This window comes from Saccopteryx leptura, chromosome 11 (assembly GCF_036850995.1).
Source record: "Saccopteryx leptura isolate mSacLep1 chromosome 11, mSacLep1_pri_phased_curated, whole genome shotgun sequence".
Lineage (NCBI taxonomy): Eukaryota > Metazoa > Chordata > Mammalia > Chiroptera > Emballonuridae > Saccopteryx > Saccopteryx leptura.
In genome coordinates, this window is record NC_089513.1 from 80071402 (window position 1) to 80099067 (window position 27666).

At 46.5% G+C, this 27666-nt stretch overlaps 2 protein-coding genes across 5 annotated transcripts in view; one reads left to right on the forward strand and one right to left on the reverse strand.

The window, feature by feature from the left end:
* Positions 1-23872, forward strand: LOC136382975 (histone H2B type 1-C/E/F/G/I). 2 transcript variants are annotated; one of them, XM_066352391.1, is made up of 2 exons: positions 1-426; positions 22430-23872. In XM_066352391.1, the coding sequence occupies exon 1, from the start codon at positions 38-40 to the stop codon at positions 416-418; it is 381 nt and encodes a 126-aa protein (XP_066208488.1). In that variant the 5' UTR covers positions 1-37; the 3' UTR covers positions 419-426; positions 22430-23872. The 2 variants fall into 2 exon arrangements, with proteins under 2 accessions (XP_066208488.1, XP_066208487.1); XM_066352390.1 differs by lacking the exon at positions 22430-23872 and adding an exon at positions 2235-2535.
* LOC136382976 (histone H4) overlaps positions 14649-27666 on the reverse strand; it is a 13473-nt gene continuing 455 nt past the window's right edge. Inside the window, exons 1-5 of one of the 3 annotated variants that reach the window (XR_010747357.1) lie at positions 26625-27664; positions 25872-26516; positions 23245-25551; positions 22412-22572; positions 14651-17041 (exon numbers count right to left, since the gene is read on the reverse strand). The gene's annotated coding sequence lies outside the window, so the exon portion shown is untranslated. Of the gene's footprint in view, positions 17042-22411; positions 25552-25871; positions 26517-26624 lie in introns of those variants that run through there. The other 2 variants (XR_010747356.1, XM_066352392.1) reach the window with 2 other exon arrangements.

Consider the following 27666-nt stretch of genomic DNA (forward strand, 5'->3'; position numbering starts at 1 on the left):
TCCTAACGTTTTTTTCTTGTTTTCTTTTGGCCTGGCCATGCCTGAGCCCGCGAAGTCCGCTCCCGCCCCGAAGAAGGGCTCTAAGAAGGCGGTGACCAAGGCGCAGAAGAAGGACGGCAAGAAGCGCAAGCGCAGCCGCAAGGAGAGTTACTCCGTGTACGTGTACAAGGTGCTGAAGCAGGTGCACCCCGACACCGGCATCTCGTCCAAGGCCATGGGCATCATGAACTCCTTCGTCAACGACATCTTCGAGCGCATCGCGGGCGAGGCGTCGCGCCTGGCGCATTACAACAAGCGCTCGACCATCACGTCCCGGGAGATCCAGACGGCCGTGCGCCTGCTGCTGCCCGGGGAGCTGGCCAAGCACGCCGTGTCCGAGGGCACCAAGGCCGTCACCAAGTACACCAGCTCCAAGTAGACTCGCAAGTAAGCGACTTGTCTCCTAACCCAAAGGCTCTTTTCAGAGCCACCCACGTTTGTTTAAAAGGCCTGTAACTACAGACGTGCTGAAAATGTTTAAGCAGCAAGCCTTGTGTGGTCTAGTTGAAATCTGACACGTGGTTTTTTTCCGTTTTATCAAAGGTGTATGCAGCGGTGCTATTGTGTTAACTGGTAAAGGAAAGGTGGCCTGGGCCCGGTTGAGCTTTTTTCCTATTGAACGCTTTGTGAATTGCCCGTTTTTACTTTTGTTTTCAAACCATACAATCACTCCTGTTAAAGGAATCTCCAGTTTACTCAACTGAGGCATTCAGTTTCAGTACTAGCGCATTACCCACATAAAACTGATGTGTGAAAGCTGATATGTCCAGTTAAAAGAATTGTTTCCACAATATTTGGGTTTTTTTCTCAAGGGAGAGTCTGGTTGGAATCATAGGAATGGAAAACAGGCTCAACAGGAAATAGATCACTAGAATAAGAGAAGTAAAAGTGGCCAGGAATACACGTTCTTTGATTCCCAGCAAGGTCCTAACGCTCAAGCTTCTTAGAAGTATACATCAAGAGGGATTTAGAGTGTGGGGATCACCTGGCAGCAAATGTAACTTCTGAATGTTGTGGGGTGAAAGGGAGTGCCATGGCTACTGGCAGAGTAAAACCTGAGTTTAAAGATCTCATTTTCTACCTATGGACTACATGTCTTTTTCTGCAAATGCCTACATAGCACACTTCTGTGAATAGTAAATGTGATTCAATTTTGTAATAGACCTTGTGAAGAAAATTGTGTGAAGCCTACACATAATTAAGACATTTATTCATTGCTCTCCACAGCATATTTTAAATGCATTTTTAAAACAATATGTTCGTTAAAAAAAAAAAAAAAGTGTGGTTTAAGATGAAATCCCCAAGGCATGATACATTTCTGCCTACTTGTTTGAATACTGACTGGGGAAACTACTTAACCCCTCTGTAAGTATTAGGTTACCTTAAAATGGGAATTATAATGAGCATTGCTGGGGTGATTCATAAAAGAACACAAGTAAAGCACCTAGGACAGATAGTGTCTTAGAATAGAAAATGTCCTTCAAAATATTAGCTGTGAGTAAAGCCTCTGGTCTCAGTGTTAGTGGAGGTGCCCACACTGAATCTCAGCGTCCTGAGTACTTGAACAAGGCAGTAGGCCAAAAAGCTTAACATTTGACAGTATTTTCCTGTCTGGCAGTGTGAACAGCAGTGCAAACCCTTCTAAGTCCCTCTTTGGGGCCATCTCTTTCCGCTGTACTCTTTGGAAGACATGCTAATGCCTGTAAGACTTGCCTGCCTTTTCTTGTTAGCTCAAGCAAGGCTGATTTTCCAGGGACCTTCTCGTGCCACAGTAGAAGTAGGGGCACCTCACATAACAGTCAAATGTGTTGTTATAAAAGAAAGGGACCTGGACCTGGCCAGATAGCTCAGTTGGCTAGAGCATCATCACAGTGTGCTAAGGTTGTGAGTTCAATCCCTGATCAGGGCACATACATGAACAGATGGTGGTTTCTCTCTCTCTCTCCAAAATCATTTAGTGAAATTAAAAAGGGGGGGGGACCCTGGAATTTCACACAGGAACCCCCTATCAATGGGCAAGGAGACACCTAATTGGTGGTATTGCTCTTGTATCAGTCAGGGTCAAAGCAGGCATACGGTTATTAGTTCATCTTAGCTTGATGCCTGTGTCGGTGTCCACAGTCTTGGGAGAAAGGAAAGAAAAAGAAACACACAAGGGGTGCTTAGTGATTTTTTTATTCCTTTTTTCCTCCCAGGCTTGCTGCTTCCTTGGCTTAATCTCTCCATAGCTTCTGGCCAGAATGAACTTTCATCAACTGTATAGCAGCTACATTTTCAAACCTTAAATGAAATCAAGAAATTATTGTCCGGAATCCTTCCCAAATTAAGGAAAGCAAGGGCCGCCCTAAAGACTCTTGTAGGGTTGCCAACAATTTAGAAGACTGCTATCAATCTTATTTAATAAAAGAACTACCCTTTTCTCACCTCAAAGGTAGCAAGGATGAACTCAAACTAGGAAATCTTTGTACCAAATAAACTTTGTCCTGTTACACCCAATCGCGCAAAGAACAAATGCTGGAGTCCTTCGGAGAGTTCAAAAGATTTAATGGCCAAAAAGCAAACCTGCGCAGGGGTGAACTCCTGGTGGTGGTCACCAGAGTCACAGCTGGCTTACAGACTAAGGGGGTTCTTATAGTGAAGCAAGCAAGCGACTCTGTACAGAAGCTGAGGGTGGCATTTTGCGATTGGCTTAAACATGGGGTGATTATGATCATGTGTCCTAGTAACTAAAGGTTCATCCTAAGGGTACTGTGGAAATTTTCTTTAACTGCTACTAACAAACAACTCCAGGATGTGACTTCTTGTTATTGCATCAGTAACGGCTACCAGCCGTTTGCGGCTTTGAGCACTTTTTGCTCTAAGGTGGGGCTAGTTCCCTTTTTGCAAAGCTAAGTTTTATTTTTAATCTTTATAATTTCTATTAGAGTGCCACAGTCCTTTATACCAAACGAATTGAATTAAATTTTAATGGTATCAAAAATTTACTACACAGACTTTACTTTTCTCATTTTCATGCAGAATAAAGAAAGCTTTAACAAAGATTAATGTTATTCATGGATGAGCATTTGAGAATCACTGATCTGTACAGATTCCTTTATTTCAAAATTGAAAAACTTATCTCTGAATCAGGTCAGCTAATCAGAGGAGGGGGCAGGGTTAAGGCAGATTTCTTGACTATTTGCTCTAAAATTGTATCTAATTCTCATCTCCACAGGGCTTAAGCCATTATATCTTATTATACATGGTCCAAAGACATTAATATTTTTTACTTATTAATGTTAACATAATTTTTATGAAGTAATCTATACAATGAAAATTGTATTAACATTTTATATTCTAGCAAAGAATTCTATAGATTTTAAGGTAGCCAACAGAGCACGCATCAACCAAGGAGAATAGATGGATGAATTGTGACATAATCATGTACAATCACACCATCTAATACCGTTGTGAAAGCAAGTGAGCTATAGCCATATCTGACAACATGGCAACCTAATGTTCCCTGAATACATCAATTCTCAGAAACTAGATGCAATATAATACTGCCTCAATACTAGTGGTGCTGTGATCATTCCAAAATCCTGGTGGCTTACTACAATAATGGGTTCTGTGTTGCTCATAATGTGTGTTGAATGGGTTAGTCACTGCTCTAATTTCACCAGTCTCCTTCATCCTAAGAACCATGCTGAAGGAATAATGACTGACTGCACATGGCTCTTGAAGTTTCTGCCTAGGGTGGCACATGTCATTTTCACCCAGAGCAAGTCAAAAGTCAAATAGAAATATCTGGACTGCTCAGTTCTACATCACTGTGCAAACAACTATTTCCACAGCAACAGGATTAGACAGAGATCAGTGTTGTCAAGGTCCATCTTCTCAAATCAGGGGAGCCAAGAGAAAAGAAAAGCCAGGTTCAGACACAGGGCTCTGAAGGGAAGTTCCACAAAGAGGCTTCAAGAGGACTGAGAACTCCCTGGAACTGCATGCAAAATATGTGAGGGACATAGGGGCATTTGGGGAAGGACGTGTATCTATCACCAGATCCCAAAAGGGATCTTCCCATGTTTCTCATATCAACACACTATTTGAGTGGACGTTCCAATTTTACTGCGTACATCTGAGGGCATTCTCCCACATCTATAAACAAGGATAATAGTTATTCTGCTTGTTCTGAGAATCACAGGAGAAAGGGAGAATTGCCAAAGAAAGTACTTGGAAAACTGTAGGTTATAAATTCACATGTAGTCTATGAATTCCCACATACAGAGATAAAACACTTCTTTTTCTTTTTTTAAATCTGAGGGCTCCTGACCTGTGGTGGCGCAGTGAATAAAGCGTCGACCTGGAAATGCTGAGGTCGCCGGTTCAAAACCCTGGGCTTGGCCCTGGCCGGTTGGCTCAGTGGTAGAGCGTCAGCCTGGCGTGCAGAAGTCCCGGGTTCGATTCCCGGCCAGGGCACACAGGAGAGGCACCCATCTGCTTCTCCACCCCTCCCCCTCTCCTTCCTCTCTGTCTCTTCCCCTCCCGCAGCGAGGCTCCATTGGAGCAAGGATGGCCCGGGCGCTGGGGATGGCTCCTTGGCCTCTGCCCCAGGCGCTAGAGTGGCTCTGGTCGCGACAGAGCGACGCCCCGGAGGGGCAGAGCATCACCTCCTGGTGGGCAGAGCATCACCCCCTGGTGGGCGTGCCGGGTGGATCCCGGGAGTCTGTCTGACTGTCTATCCCCATTTCCAGCTTCGGAAAAATACCAAAAAAAAAAAAACCCTGGGCTTGCCTGGTCAAGGCACATATGGGAGTTGATGCTTCCAGCTCCTCCCCCCTTCTCTCTCTGTCTCCCCTCTCTGTCTCTCCCTCTCCTCTCTATTTTTTTTTTTTCTTTTGCATTTCTCTGAAGCTGGAAACAGGGAGAGACAGTCAGACAGACTCCCGCATGCGCCCGACCGGGATCCAGAGCCACTCTAGTGCCTGGGGCAGAGGCCAAGGAGCCATCCCCAGTGCCCGGGCCATCTTTGCTCCAATGGAGCCTTGGCTGCGGGAGGGGAAGAGAGACACAGAGAGGAAGGAGGGGGTGGGGGTGGAGAAGCAAATGGGGGTGCTTCTCCTGTGTGCCCTGGCCAGGAATCGAACCCTGGTCCTCCGCACGCTAGGCCGAAGCTCTACCGCTGAGCCAACCGGCCAGGGCTCTCCCTCCCAACCGGCCAGGGCTCTCCCTATCCTCTCTAAAATGAATAAATAAATCTGAGGGCTCACTTCCAGTGGTGTGATTCAAATAATTTAACAACTGGTTCTCTGCCCTTACGAACGTTTTAAGTACAAAGAAACTGATATACCGAAAGGTAGTTTATTATTTCATGCATTTAATACTTAAGAACAATAAAAGAGGTACACAAAACTAGATTGTTATAAGAGTTTTAAAATATTAGTGAAGAAATACTAAATACCTGATTAAAAAAATAATATAACTGTTATTTAAAATATTTCCATATTGCTCCTTGATTGGGGTCCTCACTAGCAATTTTCTTCACTTCTCTGAGCGCTATCGGCTGTTTGATTTATCCTTAACCATCTTTTCACTGTAGGAGTAGGAATAGGATCTCATTCCTAGAAGCAGGCCACAATTAGACTAATCGGCATTGTGTTAATATATTAGAAACAGGCGATTTCTCTTCTCTGAACATAATATGTTCATCTTTGAAAAATCCCACCTGAGAACCCTGATGACAAGTGCCGCTTTAACTGGTTTGCCAAACTCAACAAAAAATTAGATATCAGTCCTGCTGAACTGGTGAGGACCAGCTGAATCCCACCATGGCTTGGTTTTTGAATTGCCTCTTCATCATCAATTCTCTTATATAAAAGACCACATTCGATTGTGTGGCTTTTTAACTTTTATGGCAGTTATTCTCCGATAACTGTTTTCATCCCAGAATTGTCCCCTAAACAGAATATACCCAACTGCCTACTTCACATCTTTCTAAATTTCCTTCCCCAATCATCACTTTATCAGTAAAGCCTCCCATGATCATATCATTTAAAATACCACCTTTCCCTGCTACAGTGGTCTTCATAGCACTTAGCACATCTGACACACTTGTTTGGTTTGTCCCCTCAATAAAATAAAAGTTCCATGAACATAGAAATATTGTTTTATTCACCATTATTCGCTGCTATAATTCCCAGAACATATAATTCCCAGTGTCTGGTACATGTTATATGCTCAATTTTCTTTTTAATTAGCATCCTCATTTAAGTTTATCTCCTCACACCGAAGCTTTGATTCCAATAACAACTGATACTTTTCCTATTTAAGCACTAGAGTACATATCTAAAAGAGATGAGATTTAAAATGACCATTGATTTTTTTTTTACCACAAGGAAGAAAACTAAGGCAGTGATCAATCTATTAGCTCAAATTTGAATAAGCCTGACATCATGTGTCCCTGATACGGTGCAGCAGCGTGTACATAAATCATCTATAAACTTCCCTGACAAACCTATGGAAATCACTTCTGCCTTGAAAGGCACACAGGATATGAAAGTCAAGTAAAATAACCCCATCAGGAAAAAAGACAAAAGTCAGATCCTATAGGTCAGATCTCCAGCAAACCAATGCCCCCCCCCAAAAAAAAAAAAAAAGATGGACTGAAGGAGGAGAGAAAAAAGCGTATTAAGAAATCTGAGAGAGAACCAAAGGTACAACTGGATCCACCTCTGAGCAAACGATAGAGCTAAGACATTGGGAGCATAATAGGGATTTAAATGTGAGGTTAGTATTAGATATTAAAGAACCTGATTTTAGCTAAGTGTGATTATATATATATTTTAATAGGGTATACTTAATAATTTGGGGTGATGCCTATATGTATACTTTTTTTTAAAATGGCATGTCTGCTTTCTAATTAAGTTTAGGTAAGTAACATCCTCCAATGTACTTCAATTTTCATAACAGTCAAATTATATGATTCTGCTCACAAAAAAAAATTACAGGATATTTCAAAATGAATATGAAGCTATAAAATATCCCCTCATGTTTGTGAGCAGTATAATTTCTATTCTAAACAGTGTTTGCCTGTTGTCTCAGGTGAGGATTCTATGTATATATAGTTTTCCCCGGTGTCTTCTGCACAACAGAGTCTTAGTGGGTGTTACATCCACCAAGCGCAAGAACAAACGTCGGAGACTTTCAGAGGTTTAGATCTTACTTTATTGGCCAAGTTTAACCTGGGCAGGGACGAAGGTGTCCGGAGACACCGTACCCACAGGGTCTGCAAACGAGAGTCGCCTCTGGCGCTTACAACTAGGTCCTTATATATCCTAAGTGAGCAAGCATTTACAGAAGCAGATGTGGCGGTTAACTATTCGCTAGGGAGGTCGCACGCAGCATAGCAACAGGGGAAGGGTTTAGCTCAGTGGAGAATTTCAAACATAAACTTCTGATAAAGGTCTCTGACTCATAGAATGCAGGATGTTCATAGCAACAGGGGAAGGGTTTAGCTCAGTGGAGAATTTCAAACATAAACTTCTGATAAAGGTCTCTGACTCATAGAATGCAGGATGTTCGCCCAACTTTGTGCTGAACTCTTTGTTCTCGGCCTCACAAGGACCTTGTCAGCACTTCCCTGTTCCTGTTTTTTAAGAGTTAGACTCTGGCAGCCACAGCACACTTCCTTGAACCTAACATTCCCCCATCTCTTTTGGGCATAAATCAAACCCTTGATTCTTGATCAGTGGGGAGAATGGTATAAGGCTGGGACAGAACCATTAACTTCACTACTTCTATTCTTTCTTTAATGAAGGCAAGGAGCTTGTTAAGGAGTATTGGTCCAAAGGTAAGGGCTAATAGAAGCAATAGGAGGGGTCCAGCGATCACAGATATAAGCGTAGTTAACCAAGGAGAGGTCTTAAACATGGAGGCATACCAACTAGAGCTTTCTTCTTCCGTATCTCTAATTTTTAATCTGTTGGTGAGTGTCTTGATATTTTCTCTAATTACTCCAGAGTGGTTAGCATAGAAGCAACACTCCTCCCTTAATGCAGCACATAACCCACCTTGCCAGAGGAAGAGGAGGTCTAGTCCTCTCCTATTCTGTAAGGCTACTTCAGCAAGGGAGTCTACTTGGCACTCTAAATATATTACCTGATCTTGGAGGAGTGAGATATCCTTTGAGAAGGTTTTATTTATTTATTTATTTATTTATTTATTTATTTATTTATTTATTACAGAGACAGAGTCAGAGGGATAGACAGGGACAGACAGACAGGAATGGAGAGAGATGAGAAGCATCAGTCATTAGTTTTTCATTGCACGTTGCAACACCTTAGTTGTTCAATGATTGCTTTCTCATATGTGCCTTGACCGCAGGCCTTCAGCAGACTGAGTAGCCCCTTGCTGGAGCCAGCGACCTTGGGTTCAAGCTGGTGAGCTTTTGCTCAAACCAGATGAGCCCGTGCTCAAGCTGGCGACCTCGGGGTCTCGAACCTGGGTCCTCTGCATCCCAGTCCGACGCTCTATCCACTGCGCCACTGCCTGGTCAGGCCCTTCGAGGTTTTAGATAGCTGTCTAGGGTTGGCTTCCCCTTGAATGAGTGATGCCACCCCTACAGCGGCAGAACCTACGATTCCTATAGTAGCTACGATAGGGATAAGGAGTGGGGCCCGCTTCACCCGCCTTGGGGAAGCAACAAGGAATTCGGGGTTTCCTCCATATAGATATACCTGTGGGATGATATAAGCACTTACACAAAGTTCAGGATGAGTGGGGACTATACACTTGAAGATGCCTTGAGTGCACACAAACCATAGCCCTTCAGGTGCCTTCATCACTTTTGGGTCCTCTAGGGTGGCAGGTAGGGTTTCTTGGTTAAGTCAATAGTCATTATAATTGGAATTACCTAAGGTGAAATTTGCCAGAAGGTAGCAGGTTCCCCTCCCATGGAACTCTGCTAAAGTGAGAGATCCTTCAGAGAAACAATCTTTTATCTGATCCTGGTTCCGGTCCCTCGTAAGGGTTCCTGTAGTGGGACCCAGTTCCCCTTCTCTCGAGGTGTTGGCCCCCAGCCCTACATAGAAAGGGGGTCTGGGACTAAGGCATAGCCAACAAGACTCTGTAATTCCAGGCTGCGTGCTGTTAAAGAAGGGAAATACCTTATCTAATAAATCTAGGTCATACATCTCTTGGTGGTGTGGTCTTTCTAGTAACGGGCTGGGAGTGTAAAAAGGCAATTTATGGTCCTGCTCTCATGGCTCGACTGGGGAACAGTCTGCAGTAGGAGTCGTAGTAGCTCCGCTCCGGTCTGTCTGCAGTAGGAGTCGTAGTAGCTCCGCTCCGGTCTGTCTGCAGTAGGAGTCGTGGCGGCTCCGCTCCGGTCTGTCTGCAGTAGGAGTCGTAGTAGCTCCGCTCCGGTCTGTCTGCAGTAGGAGTCGTAGTAGCTCCGCTCCGGTCTGTCTGCAGTAGGAGTCGTAGCGGCTCCGCTCCGGTCTGTCTGCAGTAGGAGTCGTAGTGGCTCCGCTCCGGTCTGTCTGCAGTAGGAGTCGTAGTAGCTCCGCTCCGGTCTGTCTGCAGTAGGAGTCGTGGCGGCTCCGCTCCGGTCTGTCTGCAGTAGGAGTCGTAGTAGCTCCGCTCCGGTCTGTCTGCAGTAGGAGTCGTAGTAGCTCCGCTCCGGTCTGTCCGCAGTAGGAGTCGTGGCAGCTCCGCTCCGGTCTGTCTGCAGTAGGAGTCGTAGTAGCTCCGCTCCGGTCTGTCTGCAGTAGGAGTCGTAGTAGCTCCGCTCCGGTCTGTCCGCAGTAGGAGTCGTGGCGGCTCCGCTCCGGTCTGTCTGCAGTAGGAGTCGTAGTGGCTCCGCTCCGGTCTGTCCGCAGTAGGAGTCGTAGTAGCTCCGCTCCGGTCTGTCTGCAGTAGGAGTCGTGGCGGCTCCGCTCCGGTCTGTCTGCAGTAGGAGTCGTAGTAGCTCCGCTCCGGTCTGTCTGCAGTAGGAGTCGTAGTGGCTCCGCTCCGGTCTGTCTGCAGTAGGAGTCGTAGTGGCTCCGCTCCGGTCTGTCTGCAGTAGGAGTCGTAGTAGCTCCGCTCCGGTCTGTCCGCAGTAGGAGTCGTAGTAGCTCCGCTCCGGTCTGTCTGCAGTAGGAGTCGTGGCGGCTCCGCTCCGGTCTGTCTGCAGTAGGAGTCGTAGTAGCTCCGCTCCGGTCTGTCTGCAGTAGGAGTCGTAGTAGCTCCGCTCCGGTCTGTCTGCAGTAGGAGTCGTAGTAGCTCCGCTCCGGTCTGTCTGCAGTAGGAGTCGTAGTAGCTCCGCTCCGGTCTGTCTGCAGTAGGAGTCGTAGTAGCTCCGCTCCGGTCTGTCCGCAGTAGGAGTCGTGGCGGCTCCGCTCCGGTCTGTCCGCAGTAGGAGTCGTAGTAGCTCCGCTCCGGTCTGTCTGCAGTAGGAGTCGTAGTAGCTCCGCTCCGGTCTGTCCGCAGTAGGAGTCGTGGCGGCTCCGCTCCGGTCTGTCCGCAGTAGGAGTCGTAGTAGCTCCGCTCCGGTCTGTCTGCAGTAGGAGTCGTGGCGGCTCCGCTCCGGTCTGTCTGCAGTAGGAGTCGTGGCGGCTCCGCTCCGGTCTGTCTGCAGTAGGAGTCGCAGTAGCTCCGCTCCGGTCTGTCTGCAGTAGGAGTCGTAGTATCTCCGCTCCGGTCTGTCCGCAGTAGGGGTCGTAGTAGCTCCGCTCCGGTCTGTCTGCAGTAGGAGTCGTGGCAGCTCCGCTCCGGTCTGGGCCTGTCTCACTGTCCGGGAGCTCAGGTGCTGCCGGGAGGCTGACAGGGGGCCTAGGTGGCCTGAGCGGCAGCCGCTTCCTGCTCCTCGAAGGAGGGGTCTGTTCTTAGTAGGAAGTTTTCTGATAGTGAAACAGGTCCCTGGGTCATGTCCAGTTACATAGAGTCTAATTCCCCAGGTTCGGCCCTTAACCCAATCAGGATCTTCTGGTTTCAGGACTCTTATTGTAGTGGGGTTGCATGCGTTTCGAGCGCAACGTGGGTCCCGCCCTGAGGTAGGCTCTGGTCCTTTTCGAATTAAGTCTATATGAGGGTCTTTGCCTTCCCTAAGGGGTCCATCCCCCTTACTAAAGATTCGCAACCCCACTGTCTACAACAGTAATCTGAGTGGGACCCACACGTGCCTCGTTTACCTGGCTATGGCTCTAAACACCCATACAGGCCGGTGTAAAAAAAGGTTTTTGTTCTTTTGAGCTACATCACACCGGGTGAGATCCCAAGACATCCCGGAAAAGGCTGGGGTATCACAGAAATTATCATCAAAGAATTTTGTGAGGTCAGTCTCTAGGGTTACTGAAGATGTTTTTTTTCCAGGTATAATTGTTAGCAATTATAGTTCCATCAGCTGTTCTAACTATTACCCATTCTTGCTGCTCTAGTCCGCTACTGGGCAAACAACAGAATGCTATTAGTCCCGAGTAGAGGAGAAGGTGAGCCTTAGTGGCTCGCCAGGGGGCCGTTGACTTGCCATCTCTGAGGTCCTTCGTCTGGTGGATGGGCCGGCTTCACGTGGGAGAGGTGGATCCAGTATGGCTTTTTAGCTACCTTAACAGCTGTAGGTGTGCTCAGGAGCACCTGGAACGGTCCATTCCATTGTGGCTCAAGGTTGCCCCGTCTGTGGTTAAGAATCCATACCCACTGTCCAGGGTCGGTGACTCCTGTAGTCGGGAGTTATGATTCTCGTCCGATTGGGCTGACCTCTGGAGGGCTCGTACCTCGCTCCTGATACGTTGCAGAGCCTGCAAGGACTTGAGGAAGTTATGTTTAGAAACTTCTAGTTCCTCTCTGGTTAATCGAGGCACAAGGGATACGGGCTGTCCAAACAGGATTTCATAAGGGGCCCATTTCTTAAGATAAGGGGTACATCTGGTTCTAAAGAGGGCGAAAGGGAATAGCTCAACCCAGTTTTCGCCAGTCTCCTCTCTTAGTTTAATTATAGTCTCTTTTAAAGTCCTGTTCATCCTTTCTACCTGTCCTGAACTTTGGGGCCTATAAATGCAATGCAATTTCCAATTGATACCTAGCTTAGTAGCTAGTTCTTGAGATATCTTAGAGATAAATGCAGGTCCACTGTCTGATCCTAGGGCTAGGGGAATGCCGTATCTAGGTATGATTTCCCTTAATAAGACTTTGCAAACTGTGGAAGCAGCCTCTCCTCGCGTGGGGAATGCTTCCACCTATCCTGAGAAGGTGTCTACTAATACTAATAGATACTTATAACCTGACTTCCCAGGGGTCATCTCTGTGAAATCTACTTCCCATAACTCTCCAGGAGCTTTCCCCCGACACCTCACAAAGGGAGGCAACTTCATTCTGTGCATTTACCCTGGCACAGATGCTGCATCTAGAGACAACGGAGTGGACAATATCCCTGATGTTGGGCCCGGAATAATATTTCTTGACAAGTTGTTCTAGCTTATTCTGCCCTAGGTGAGTGCTAGTATGAGTATCTCCCACTATTTCCCTTACTATTCCCTGGGGTAAATAGAGCCGGGAATCAGGAAGCTCAATCCATCCCTGCTGATTTTTCTTCCCCTTTAATTGTATCCCTTCCTGCTCTTCTTCTGGGGAATATCTAGGATCCGGGTGTAGCATTGGCTTAGACAGCAATGGCAGAAGGCTTTCCTGTGGCCCAGTGGCTGCTTCTCTTGCAGCTGAGTCTGCTAGTGTAGCATCCACCGGGCATGAGAACAAACATCGGAGACTTTCAGGAGTTAAGATGTTACTTTATTGGCCAGTTTAACTTGCGCAGGGGCGAACTCCCGAGATGTCCGGAGACACCGTGCCCACAAGGAGCTGCAAATGGAAGCCGCGCCTGGAGCTTACAGCCAAGCCCTTATATATCCTAAGTGAGCAAGCATAGGACAGAAGCAGATGTGGCAGTTTAGCTATTGGCTAGGGAGGTCACACGCAGCATAGCAACAGGGGTCGGCATAGCAACAGGGGCCGGTTTTAGCTTAGTGGCGAATTTCAAACTTAAACTTCTGATAAGAGTCTCTGACCTTCTTTGTTCCCAGCCTCACAGGAGCCATATCAGCACTTACTGTTTCTTCAATAGTTACACTCTTTGGCAGCCCCAGTACTCCCTGAATCTAACACTAGGTTGTTACCTTTTATAATAGGAGAATCCCCCTCCTGGTGTCCTTTGCAGTGGATGATGGCAACTTTGGTAGGTAGCCAAATGGCGTCTAGGAGGGCAAGAATTTCACTGAGGTTCTTAATGTCCTTCCCTCCTGCTGTCAGGAGGCCTCTCTCCTTGTATATGGCTCCGTGGACATGGGCGGTGGCAAATGCATATCGGCTGTCAGTGTAGATGTTGGCAACTTTTCCCTCCGCTATCTGTAAGGCCCTGGTTAGTCCTATTAGCTCCGCCCTTTGTGCAGATGTCCCTGCGGGCAGCGCTTTCTGCCATAGGACCTTATCTCCCTGGTCACTGCTGCCCCTGCATACCATTGTCCATCCTTGATAAAACTGCTCCCGTCAGTAAAGAGGGTCAGGTCTGCCTTTTCGTAGGCCTGATCCCTTAAGTCCGGGCGGGAGCCAGTCACTGTGTCAAGGATTTGTTTGCAACTGTGGACCAAAGTGGAGTCCGGCATTGGCAACAGGGTCGCTGGGTTCAGGGCCGCAGTTTTGAGGAACTGAACAGACGGAGGGTTCAGCAGCTGAGCCTGATACTGCGTTAGCCGCGCATTAGATAGCCACCTGTCAGGAGGTGCTCGTAGCACTTGCTCTACATAGTGTTCCCCAATTACTTGGATGTCCTGTCCCAAAGTCAACTTACTAGCCTCCTTGACTAGTATGGAGGTGGCAGCAAGTGCCCTCAGACATGCTGGCCATCCCGAGGCTACAGGGTCAAGTTTCTTGGACAGATAGGTGACGGGCCTGTTCCACGGCCCGAGCTCCTGACTCAGTACCCCTAGAGCTACCCCTCCCTTTTCTGCTATAAGTAGCTGAAAGGGTTTGGCCAGATCTGGCAGGGCCAAAGCTGGGGCAGTCACTAGGGCCTCTTTCAGTGCTTGGAACGCTTGCTTTTCCTTATCTGTCCATGTGAACTGCTCTTCCTTACCCCTGGTTAGTTCATGCAGGGGTTTAGCTAGTTCTGCAAAGCCTAATATCCACAGTCGGCAGTATCCTACTGCACCCAGGAATTCTCATACCTGTCTCTTGTTAGTAGGCTCGGGGATCTGCAAGACCATCTGAATTCACTGGCTGGATAATGTCCTTTGCCCTCCCTGTAATTTATACTCCAAATAACTTACAGTTTGTGTCACAATCTGGGCCTTCTTGGCGGAGACTCGATACCCCATTCACCCAAGATCTTGTAGCAGGTCCAAGGTAGCTTCCTCACATTCTCCTTCGTCCTTGGCAGCTATGAGGATGTCATCCACATACTGGAGCAGTACGATCAATGGATGGGAGGAGCGGAAAGCCTGCAGATCTTTGTTGAGGGCCTCATTAATAATGGTGGGGGAATTCTTAAACCCTTGTGGTAGTCTGGTCCAAGTGAACTGCCCCACCAGTCCATTTTCTGGGTTATTCCATTCAAAGGCAAAGGTCTCTTGACTCTGAGGTGCCAGGGGAATACAAAAGAAGGCATCCTTCAAATTCAGGACCGAATAATAGGTATGGGTTGGGGGCAATGAGCTCAGGAAGGTATACGGGTTGGGCGCCACTTGACCCGTCCCGCAGGTCGAGCAACGGAGACTCTAAGTGGGGAGTGAGGATTCTACGAGGCAAGAGGCACAAAGAATGGAGACAAGACAGGATTCTGATCAAGTCTCATTTTATTACAGACAGGTTACAGATTATATAGGGGAATATACGTGAGAATAGCAAGCTGAGGAATGAGGATGTGATTTCATGAAAGTTGAAAAGACAAAGCCTATTCATAGAGAGGAGTATCCTGCACAAACAGGCAGTGAGAACTACCTGCAGGTATGCTTCTGTGAATCACCTCAGGGCATACTGACCTCAGGGCGTAATGAGGCTTGAACTGCAGGCAAGTAAACAGCCAAGTTTCACTTAGGCAAGCTGTTCCTTTTACAGCTCCTCGGCGTATCCGCTGACCCCAACAGGTCCCCCTTTTTTATTTTATTTAGTGAGCCTGGGGTTGCGTCTGTCTTAGGTCGGAGAGATCGCACTAGTGTCTACGAATGCTCTTACCCGTCATCGATCATCAAGATCTGTCTTAGGTGAGTTCGGACTTTCTAGTGTCTCTCAGTTGCCCGTCAATGACTGCCAACCCAGCTATGGCTTTAGGCCATTGTATGGAATGCCTTGATCGGCCTGATCCAGACGATAATAATGGACCTGTATCTGTTGTGCCTTAGAAACGGCTTCTACTTGCTGCTTAATGAAAGCCATGATTTTATTAAATATCATGGGCCCGAAGGATATAAAAAGAAGCAATCCTAACAGAGGACCTAATAAGGGGAGGAGGTAGGGGATTATGCCATTGAGTCCACTCCAAAGAGGATTGTCGAACAATTCTCTTCGTCTCTTCTCCAAGTCTTCTTGGAGCCGCTTGATCTTATCACGTACCACACCGGATTTGTTCGTGTAGAAGCAGCATTTTTCCTGCAAAGCTAAACAAATTCCTCCCTGCTCTGCAGTAAGTAAATCTAATCCTCTTCTATTCTGGAGGACTACCTCCGCAAGAGAATCTATCTGATCTTGTAGGTCTTGAATAGTGCTAGAAGGCGCTTGAACATCATCTATTAATTGACGGGATAACTTCATAGACATTCCTAACCCTGCTGTTCCGGCGGCAAGTGCGCCAGATATCCCTAATCCTACTAAGAGGGGAATAAATTGTACAGCTCTTTTTGAGCGTCCTGCTAAATAGTCAAAACTAGGAATAGGAACTGGTTCATCTCCAGAGATGACATCAATATCTGGTAATAAGGTGGCCAAAACACAGATGCCTGTCCAATTCTGAGGCAAAGTTGGATAAGCTAAATTTCCACCACAGACAAAAACCGCTCCTCTGGTAGGACATATAGATACATTATAGGTTATAAATCTACTGCAATTATTAAATGTTATAAAACCTACATCTATATCATAACTATTGTTTTGAAAATTACCCTTAAAGCATGTATGATTGGAAAAGCCTACAGGTTGCACTCCAAATGGTAAACTATAGCTACAGTTATTATTAACTTTTGATATAGATTGATTAGTAGGTAAGGCTAGGGGCATAGGAGTCCCTATAGTCATACATAACCAGCAATCAGCAGCTAAAGTGGGATTGGAAATATTTAAAGCTTTATGCGTGGCATCTAAGTTTGAGTATCTAAATCTACTCCTCTTGACATTGGCAAAGCTAAAGGATGATAATGAGGTTTTGGATATAATTGTTCCATAATCTGTTCAATTCTCTTCCGAGCTATTAATTCTTTTATTTTATCTTGGGGGCCTCCTCCATCGGAGACATGAATAGGAGCCCTTTTTGACCAACATACTGCTTGTCCTACTGTGCCAGAGCAGGATGCTTGAGCATACTGACTATGAGATCCCCCTGGCTGAATTGGTCCCCAATTGCCCCCTATGGAACCTCCCCAAGTTTTTTGCAGTATTGCAGTAAAATAGGATCTGTTATTATAGGTGCATTCTTGAACTGATGTATAACATGATGAATGCATCTGATCTAAATAAGAGGTGCAGGGACATTGTCCTGGTATACCCTTAATACTGGGTATGATGGGTGGTTTATTTACACATTGCCACTTTGGGCTCTTCAAGCCCCCTAGCTGACTAGAATCTGCTGCTAAATAAGCAGTCTTTGTGCCACAATCAACTGTCTTGTATTGATTGTTGGGTAATTTATAATCAGTGGCAGTTCCACCCTTGCAGTCACAAGGTTTTGCAAACATAGAGTCATATAAATCTTTCTTACTTACCGGTGCTTGTAAGCCCACTTCTCCTGGAGCAATGTTGATGTAAATTATGGTTACGAACAGCAATCCTGCGGAGTTCTTCATGTCTGTAAGGAATTAGGCTACTTTTGGGTTACAGCAGAGTCTATTTGTTTTATCAATCTTTCTGGCAACCAACGAGCAGAATGTGATTCTCTAGAATACACGCATACTGAACCGCGCCCCCATATAAGGACTGGATCAGGACCGTGCCAGGAATTGTCTAAAGGGTCTTTCCACAGAACGGAGGCGTACTTTGTTTGAGTGGATGATTGCCAAAACCTCTGAGCTGCAGAAAGTCCCTGACTGTCTAAAGTTAAAAAATTTAAAATGAATAAAGTATGAGATAACAAATTACGGGGTGTTCCTTTTGTGGGGTACCATTCCCCCTTTTTTATTTTATTTTAGAGTGCATTTTATGGTCTGATTAGCTCTTTCTACTATACCTTGGCCTTGAGGATTATAGGGTATTCCTGTGATATGTTTAATGTATAGTTTTGTACAGAAATCTGCAAAACGAGAACTGGTGTACCCAGGTCCATTGTCTGTCTTTAAAGAATCTGGTTTTCCCATAAAGGAAAGGGCCGCTAACATGTGGGATATAACATGTTTAGTAGCTTCTCCTGTTTGTAATGAAGCAAAGATATAGCCACTAAGTGTATCTATTGATACATGGATATACTTTAAGTTTCCAAACTCAGGGAGATGTGTAACATCCATTTGCCATAATGCATTAGGTAACAGTCCTTTGGGGTTAACCCCCAAGTGTGGTGTAGGTGCTGTTTGCAAGCACTGAGGACAATTTTTTACTATTTGTCTAGCCTGTTCTTTAGTTATTTTGTGTATGAGTCTTAAAGTTTTTGCATTAAGGTGATGTAGCTGGTGAGTCTCTTGAGCGGCGGGAACACCAGCCTGTGCTATAAGGACAAGGAACAAATTTTGTGTGCCAGCATCAGCCATTGCATTGCCTTTAGATAAAGGGCCAGGAGGACCAGTATGAGCTCTTAAATGTCCTATATAGAATGGTTGTGTTCTCTGGTGGGTTAAAGTTTGTAATTGTCTAAATAAATCGCTGGCAGTGGAGGCAGTTTTGATTTGTCCTACTGTTTCAAGTAATGGAACTGAGTGTGCAATATAAGCACTATCTGTATAGATGTTTAAGGCCTGATTAGGAAATGTAGCGAATACAGCAATGCCTGCATGTAGTTCAATGAGCTGAGCAGAAGAACACTGTGTATGAAATCGAGTTACTGAATTATTGACTACATAGACAGCTATTCCATTGGAAGATCCATCAGTAAACACCAACAAGGCATTGTCTAGGGGTTTGTGAGAAGTCTTAATAGGGAAAATAAATTCATGCCTATTTGCAAAATCTAGTAATTTATCAGGAGGATAGTGATTATCAACATGGCCACTATAAGAAGCTAGAGCAATGGGCCATGCCTCAATGTTTTGCATTAGCCAGTCAATTTGTTGACTAGTGTAGGGTAAAATTAATTCATCAGGTTCCTTCCCAAAATAACATTTTCCTTGATTTCTGCCTATCATTATTAATTGGGATGTAGCCATGTAATATGGTTCCAGAACCTTTTTTGGTGATGCAGGTAAATGAAGCCATAGCAAAGGAGATTTTTGCCGAAACACAGCTGTGGGAGATTGTTTAGTTGTACAGATTATTAATTTTAAAGGCTGTTCATAATCAATGAACGTAGTGCCTTGATTTTGTATAGCTTGTTCTATTATTTTCAATGATTGTCGTGCCTCTGGTGTGACTTGCCTAGAATTGGGATTTGCATCACCTTGCAAGATGTCATATAGAGGTTTTAGTTCATATTTGCTGAGTTTTAAATAAGGAACTAACCAATTAATATCTCCAAGTAGTTTTTGAAAATCATTGAGTGTTTGTAATTTATCTAGCCTTAGTTCTACCTTTTGTGATGTAATATGTGTTCCTTGCCATTGAAACCCTAGATATGTATAAGGGTCTGTTAATTGGACTTTATCAGGGGCAATGACTAGCCCATGATTCTGCAGAGCAGCTTTCATGTCTGCATAGCATTGCAAGACTTGAGGCCCATTTTTTCCTGCTATAAGAATGTCATCCATATAGTGAATAATATACATTTGAGTCCATGAGTTTCTAACTTGTTGGAGAGCAGTGGCAACATAAGATTGACACAAAGTAGGGCTATTGGCCATACCTTGAGGAAGAACCTTCCATTGATATCGTTTCATAGGTTCTTTAAAGTTAATGGATGGCAAACCGAAGGCAAATCTTTTTTGGTCCTCTGGGTGTAAAGGAATAGTGAAAAAACAATCCTTCAAATCTACTATTATTTTATAATATCCCAGAGGGATGGCGGCTGGAGAAGGGAGGCCTGGTTGTAAAGCTCCCATTAAAACCATAGTTTTATTAACCGCTCGCAAGTCCTGTAATAGTCTCCATTTTCCTGATTTTTTCTTTATAACAAATATAGGAGTGTTCCAAGGAGAGTTGCTTTCTATAATATGTCCAGCTGCCAATTGCTCCTGTACCAATTGATGTGCAGCCTGTAATTTTTCTGAGGTCAGAGGCCACTGATCAACCCACACAGGAATGTCGGATAGCCAACTTATCTTATCTGCATGAGCTACAGGAGAATCAGCAGCCCCTAGGAGAAATACCCTAAACCTGTTCTTTGAGAATTCCCCGAAGGGGTTAAAGGCTCAATTATGCCCTGGTTATCTTTGCCTAAACCTTTCCCAGGGATGTGTCCTTGATTAAGCATTTGAGCTGTAACAATGGTATTTGGACTGCCCATAATCATTCCCATTTGAGATAAAAGGTCACCCCAAAGATTAATAGGAAGTCCTGCAATTACAAAGGGTTGAATAGTTCCTTCATGATTTTCCGAATCTTTCCATGTCAAGAGTTTTGAACTTCTTTCAGGGTTAGTGCTTTGTCCAATATCTTTCAAATGAGTAGAAGTTTCCTCTAATGGCCAGGAAGATGGCCAGCACTCCTTTTTTATTATAGTCACATCAGCCCCAGTATCAATGAGTCCTGAAAATTCTTTTCCATCTAACCATAGTGTTAAAATTGGCTTTTGTGGGGTAATGGTTTCAGCCCAATATACATTAGATGAACCAAACCCTCCGGATCCTCTTTGTCCCCCGACAACTTTATTGCTAGTAGATAACATAGGCAACAACAGCAGTTGTGCAAAGCGTTGGCCAGAATTAATAGTATTAATATTGCGAGGAGAGGCAACCATAACTTTGATTTCTCCAATATAATCATTGTCAATTACCCCTGGGAAGACTTGTAAACCTTGTAGGGTGACACTACTTCGTCCTATAATGAGTCCAAATGTGTTTTCAGGCAGAGGCCTATAAATCCCAGTAGGGAGAACTTGCACCCCCATCTCCGGGGTTAACACTGTGTAGATGGAGGAACAGAGATCCAATCCTGCGCTCCCTGGCGTGGCTCTGCAGAGGTCTGAAATGGATTGTTGTGGGTTGGAGGGACAAAACTCATTGCCCCATAGATTTGCTTGTTTTTCGGGGCCTGGGGCTGGCCCCGCTTCCCGTTTCCCTGAATCTGAGGCAGTGGATTGCCTTGGGCATCTGTTTTGGACTTACATTCATTTGCCCAGTGATACCCACACGCTTGCAGCGAGGACATAACCCAGGAGTTTGTTTGCCTTTAGATGAAGTCTTTCTTGCCCTTACAGTTTCTAGCAAAATGCCCTGTCTCACCACAATTGTAGCACTTATTATTTCCCTGTTGTGCTAAAAACTGTTTAACTGTGAAACCTTGTAATGCTGCAGCCACGGCTAATCCTTGCTGATAGGCTGAGCCTATATCCGAACACAGGCGGATATATCCACTTAAATCAGTCTTTTTCTTATAGGGTCTTATGGCGGCCTGACAAGCAGCGTTAGCATTCTCAAATGCAAGTTGTTTTACAAAGTCAGTCCCAGCATCAGCGCTGCCAAAGATTCTACTAGCTGCTGTAATCAGTCTATGCACAAAATCAGCAAAAGGTTCATCAGGACCTTGTTTGATACTAGTCAGAGAGGCGCTCATGTCTCCTTTAGTAGGGAGTTTCCTCCATGCTCTAGTGCCTGCGGACTGTATTTGAGCAAACAACCCAGGATCATATTGCATTTGATTATCACTAATAGCAAAATTTCCTTCTCCTATTAACATATCAAAAGTCCAACCATTATTGGCCTGAGCATTTCTTCTAGCTGTGTCTCTGCAAACTTCTACATATTCTGATTTCCACAGTAGATAATCGCCGCCTGCTAAAGTGGCACGAGCTAATGTTTGCCAGTCACTGGGAGTAAGCCAATGTTCTGCTATTGATTCTGAAATAGCCATTGTGTAAGGGGCTGTAGCTCCATATTGAGCTACGGCAAGCTTTAACTCTTTAATAACTTTAAAATCAAAACCTGCATGATGCCTCCAAGCTTGTCCTTGAGCATCAGTAGTTTCAGTGACCGGATATGCCTCTGGTCCCTCAGTTATTGACACAAGAGGAGCAGAAGGAGAATTAAGAGGCCTTTGTCTCTCATTTCCCTTAGTGGGAGGATGATTCTAGTTGGTAGAAGGAGGCTTTCCAGTTTTAAGTCTTTCAAGCTGATTTATTAAGTCCTGATGTTCTTTTTCTAATTTAATCTGTTCTTTTAAATATTCTATTTTATCTTTCAACTGCTTTTGAGGATCTATGATAGGGAAAGCACTGGGAGCCGAAGGCCGTGGTGCTGTGTAAGGAGGTGGCCGATAATCATCATTGTGATATTTAGCTGCTTGTTCTGCTATCTCATCCCAATCAACTTCCCCAGGGTCTGCTTTAGACGACTCCTCCTCACTTTGATCTTCCTCATTTGTACTAGATTCATTAGAATTTTCTTTATCTACTTCTAATTCAGTTAATTTTGGATAAATTTTTGAGATTTCAGTTTTCTTTTTCTTATCTAATTTTTTACATTTAGCCTTAGGGGGAAGGGCAGTGGCCCCTTCTTCTTCACTCTCTAAGGATATGAGATCTTCCTGATTCTTTTTCAGTTCTGGAGTTTTGGGATTAGATCTTACTTCTTGTAAAATAGCTTGTCCTTTTTCTACTACATTAGCTACTACAGGATCGGATTGTCTTTGTGACAATAATTCATTTATAAGATTCCAATAAGAAAAGGCTGTTACAGGGACCTTTTCAGGTCCGAAAGTATTATACTAATCCTGCATAGCATCACCTACTCGTTTCCATCTTTTCGGGTCAATAGTACCTTCAATAGGAAACCAGGGACAAAGATCTTTTATATAATCAAAATACTTGCATAACTGTTTAACTTTAACCTTTACTCCTCGTGCCTTTAAAGCTTGTCCTAACTGTTCCACAAATAACTCATGCTGACTTATTTCTTGCCCCATGATCGTCGCATTTACTCACCGGCTCTGATTTTCCCAGCAGGCTCCCGAGAAATGTCCAGATTTGGGTGCACCCGATGCGACGTCCTTCACTGGATCCCCTATCTTCGAGCCCCGCGTTGGGCGCCACCTGACCCGTCCCGCAGGTCGAGCAACGGAGACTCTAAGTGGGGAGTGAGGATTCTACGAGGCAAGAGGCACAAAGAATGGAGACAAGACAGGATTCTGATCAAGTCTCATTTTATTACAGACAGGTTACAGATTATATAGGGGAAAATACATGAGAATAGCAAGCTGAGGAATGAGGATGTGATTTCATGAAAGCTGAAAAGACAAAGCCTATTCATAGAGAGGAGTATCCTGCACAAACAGGCAGTGAGAACTACCTGCAGGTATGCTTCTGTGAATCACCTCAGGGCATACTGACCTCAGGGCGTAATGAGGCTTGAACTGCAGGCAAGTAAACAGCCAAGTTTCACTTAGGCAAGCTGTTCCTTTTACAGCTCCTCGGGGTATCCGCTGACCCCAACAGGCACCGTGGGATGAATAGTCTCTACCCATGCATTCACCTCCCGCAAGTCCTGCACCAGGCGGTAGTCATGGGTCCCCGGCTTTTGGACGGGGAGTAACGGGGTGTTCCAGGCTGATTGGCATTCTCGGAGTATGAGTGCCATGCAATGCCCCATCTGGATCGGGCTGGGACCGGGTATTGCCTGATCCTAACCGGGCTAGCAGTGCTCAGCAGCTGCACTAGGACAGGCGGTTGGTGGGTGGCCAAACCTGGTGGGTTGGTCTACGCCCAAACTTCAGGTACCCTGGCACGCAGGGCATCCAGAACCCCTGCTCCCTCCTCACCTCTTTGGAAAGTGGCAAGTAAGTATTCCTCAGACAGTGGGACAGTTATCTCCAAGCTGACATTCGCCTCCTCGTCCCGCGTAGGGCTCTCCTCCCTTCGGAAGGTAATGGTGGCCTGAAGTTTCTGCAAGAAGTCCCTTCCAAGTAGTGGGCAAGGGCAGTCTGGAATAACTAGGAAGGAGTGGGTAATGGTGCCTCAGCCGAAGTTAGTAATTCTTGCGGTAGCCTATGGATAGGCTTCTGCTTTGCCCGTTGCCCCTACTATTTTGATAGTTGCCTTCTGAATTTGCCCCTGTGGTTGCTTTAGGACTGAGTAGGTGGCTCCTGTATCGACTAGGAAGTCTATTGGCTTTCCTTCGACTGTTAAGGTGACCATGGGCTCCTGGGAGCTGACGGGAATGGAGCCCTGGCCCCGTCAGTCTAAGGTTTGGAGCAAGACCTCTGGGCCCTGTTTTGGCCCTTGGCTGTGAGCCTTCATGTTGGAATCCATGGGAGTCCGAAAGACCAGAGTAACAGGCTTTATTGAAAGGAAGAAAGGAACCCTGCCGGGCACTCCTCCTGGGGGAGAAGAGCACCGGTTACAGACTAGGGGCGAGTTATATAGTGTTTGGGAGAGCCTAAGGGGATACTGAGGCAAAAGTCCTGGTATGTCTGGAATGCTCCTCCTTGGGGGGCTTCAAGCATGTGGGTGCTGAATCAAAAGTCCTGGTGTGTCCGGAGCCCCTCCTTGGGGTGGGTTGTCAGCTTTTTGGAATTCCTCTGTCTCAGGGTCAATAGTCCAGTAAGGGTGAGGTCTGACAGATAAGCGGAACATCAAGAGGGCAGTTTGGAATACACGTATCTATCACTTCAACTTTGGACACTCTCTCTTCCAGTGCCCTTTCTCCTTACAATAGGCACATTGATCTTTGGCTATTCGCCGACCCTGGCCCTTTTGCTGTCCCCCTTTCCCTTTGGGAGGAGGTATCTGGGCAGCACTCAGTTTGATAGCCTTCGCCATGAGAACCTCCAGATCATACCTATTGACGTACACCTTCTGGGCTATCTCTAATAGCCTGCTTCTATTTTCTCCTTCAAATCCTTCTATCTTCTGAAGCTTTTTTCTAATATCTGGAAAGGCCTGAGTCACAAAGGCTATATTTACTAGTCTCCTGTTCTCTTCTGCCTCAGGATCTAGAGGGGTATATACTCTATAAGCCTCCATGAGTCTTTCTAGGAAGGCTGCTGGGGACTCCTCTCTTCCCTGGATGACTTCACTAACCTTACTGAAGTTGGTAGGTTTTCTGGCAGCTGCCCTGAGCCCCCTCAGCAGAGCCCCGCGATACTGGAGGAGCGCGACCCTTCCCCCGGTAGTATTAGGGTCCCAGGCCGGGGGCTGAGAAGGGAGTATGTCTTCTACCTCCCTTCTCCCGGCCATAGTCTCTCCCTCCTCCCCCAGGACCGCCTTTGCGGCCTCCCGCATTATCCTGTCTCTCTCTTCAGAAGTGAAGAGAATTTGCAGAAACTGTTGACAGTCATCCCAGGTGGGCTGATGAGTTCTGAATATGGCTTCGAGGAGGGAGATCAGCCCTTGGGGTTTCTCAGAGAACGGGGGATTCTGAAGTTTCCAATTATATAAGTCACGGGTGGAGATGGGCTCATAAACAAGGCGGGAAGGTGCCCGTGGTGGAGCATCTGATGCCGAGGGTGCCTCTCGGGGAGGCAAAATGGCGGTGCCTCCCGCCGGTGGCAAAACTCCCTCACCATAGAATTCCCCTCCACGGGTGTGGGGTGGGCTCGGGAGCCCGCGCGCATCCTGACGCAAGGAATCTGGTTCCTCTCCACGCGTGTAAGGTGGAGGCGCATTCACCGGTGGTTCGGGCAAGACTGGGTCAAGCCTAGGCTGACTACGAGGCTGTTTCGGGGCGTGGGCTTCCCCCTTTTCCTTTTCCTTGACCTCCTTTTCTCCCGTGGGGAGGCAAACTGCCCGTCTGCCTCGCTGGTTTCCCTTCAAACACTTCCTAATGTATCTGGGCCGGTCGGCAGCTATATTTACCCAAACGTCTATGTATAGATATTGGTCCGGGTGGGGAACCCTATAGACGGTGGCTCGGACAGCAAATAAAGTCGGAAGGTCAAAGGTACCCTCTGTGGGCCATCCTACATTAAAGGTGGGCCACTCTAACTGACTTAAGGTTCGGAAAAATTCGGGGTCAGGCGTTGGGCCCCCGTATTCCCGGGCCCGCCTCTGGAAATCAGAGAAGTTCTTCAGCAGGCAGTCAAGTGGAGAGCCGGGCACAGATTCCTGCTGGCCCATCCTGAGCAAATCTAGGGGGAATAAAAAGGGAGGATAAAGAAAATGGATAAAGAAAACAGACAACACAGACCAACAGGGCAGCAGACAACAGTCTTTCGCACACACGAAATTGGCATATAAACTGAAACCAAACGCGGCGCGGCGCAGACAAATAAGAACCCTAACGTGACCGGTCACTTCTAATGTTAGCGAAACCAAACTTCAGAGAGCGGCGTCCCGCCTCTGAAAGTCCTGGGTAGGTTACCGGCAGCGTCCCACCTACTACCTCAGGGTTGTTTGCTCCGGGGAACCCAAAAACCAAACCAAAAGAGGATCCTCAGTAAATACTTACTTAGCTCAGCTGCCCATCCGGTCTCCGAACCGAAATTCCACCGAGGGAGATCCCGGGACGAGCCCCCAAAATGTTACATCCACCAAGCGCGAGAACAAACGTCGGAGACTTTCAGGGGTTTAGATCTTACTTTATTGGCCAAGTTTAACCTGCGCAGGGACGAAGGTGTCCGAAGACACCATACCCACAGGGTCTGCAAACGAGAGTCGTGCCTGGCGCTTACAACTAGGTCCTTATATATCCTAAGTGAGCAAGCATTTACAGAAGCAGATGTGGCGGTTAACTATTCGCTAGGGAGGTCGCACTCAGCATAGCAACAGGGGAAGGGTTTAGCTCAGTGGAGAATTTCAAACATAAACTTCTGATAAGGGTCTCTAACCAATAGAATGCAGGATGTTTGCCCAACTCTGTGCTGATCTCTTTGTTCTCCGCCTCACAGGGACCTTGTCAGCACTTCCCTGTTCCTGTTTTTCTAAGAGTTAGACTCTGGCAGCCACAGCACACTTCCTTGAACCTAACAGTGGGCAGGGAACAGCAGCGCACACGCCAGCCAGTGGGCTTCTGCCCCGGAACCACTGCTCACAAACTCGCCACCCCAAACACACACACACGCACACACACGCACACACACACACACAGACACGCCTCGCGGGCTTACACACACACACACACACACACACGCACGTAACCACTGCTCACAAACTCGCCACCACACACACACACACACACACACACACACACACACGCGCGCGCCTCGCGGGCTTTGTCCTTCCCTTCCGCCATTTTGAGCGAGGGAACACAGGCGGGATAAGGGAGGGACTCCTGCCACCTGTCTGGCTGTGTAACCCGACTTCTCCCTGGTATTGGGGAGCCGTGCACACACTTCTTCCCATTCCTAGTCCTCAAGAACTGAGAGGAGAAAGTTCATAGGGAGCGAGACGACACCACACGAGCTTCTTAGCGGCTACCTGACACTTGAAATTCATGTCCACGCAAGAATCTACTCATTACACGATTGTCGCAAAGCAAACCATCCACTCTCAAAGCCTGAGAAATCAAACCCAGAGCTTGAAACTCCAGTTGGAGAATAGAAAGCTTTTAACTGCTCATGTGACAAAGCAAAATATGCCCATCTTTCCGGAAATGCGTGGGTGGCCTGGAAACAGGCCGTTTGTGTAGAAGAGATGGTGATAGTTGCTGAAAATAGGCGACTCAGCCCTGGAAGCCGGAGAGGTCGCTCCGAAGCCCGAGCGAGCGCACAGACAGCGTCCGGGGCGGTGCGCTGGGAGCAGCAAAGTGAAGCCCTGCAGGTTTAGAGAAAGTGAAAAGACACCCGAGTTAGAACACTGACTCCTTAAATCTGGTTATTGTTTAGTTGCCAACTGCTTGGCCTCAGACATAAGGAGAGACCCCGGTCAGAGCGTGGACATCAGCAAGGCCCACTTTAGTTGTATCTAAATCCGAGCCACTGCATTTGGCGGGTTAACAACGCGGTGAGCCTGACGTGTGTGCGAGAAAGGGGTGGGGGTTGGGAGTGACTCCACAAAGCGTGAAGACCTTTCCTTAGCCCAACATAACTTGCGGCGAATTCCTGTTTTAGTCGGCCTGGGTCTCTGTGGGCGGAATGCTGCATCCTCAGCCTCCTGGTTTGTTACGTTCAGTGAACCCCTGCCCAAGCCAAAATGGAGCACGAGTTCGGTGGAGCTTCCAGGCGCCGCCATACTGGACACTGCATCCCACCAACCACGACCCTTCCCAAAGGCACGCAAGAAACCAGAAAAGATAACATAGTTGA

Coding starts and splice junctions, on each gene's coding strand:
- LOC136382975 (XM_066352391.1), top strand. CDS start 38: ATGCCTGAGCCCGCGAAGTCCGCTCCCGCCCCGAAGAAGGGCTCTAAG.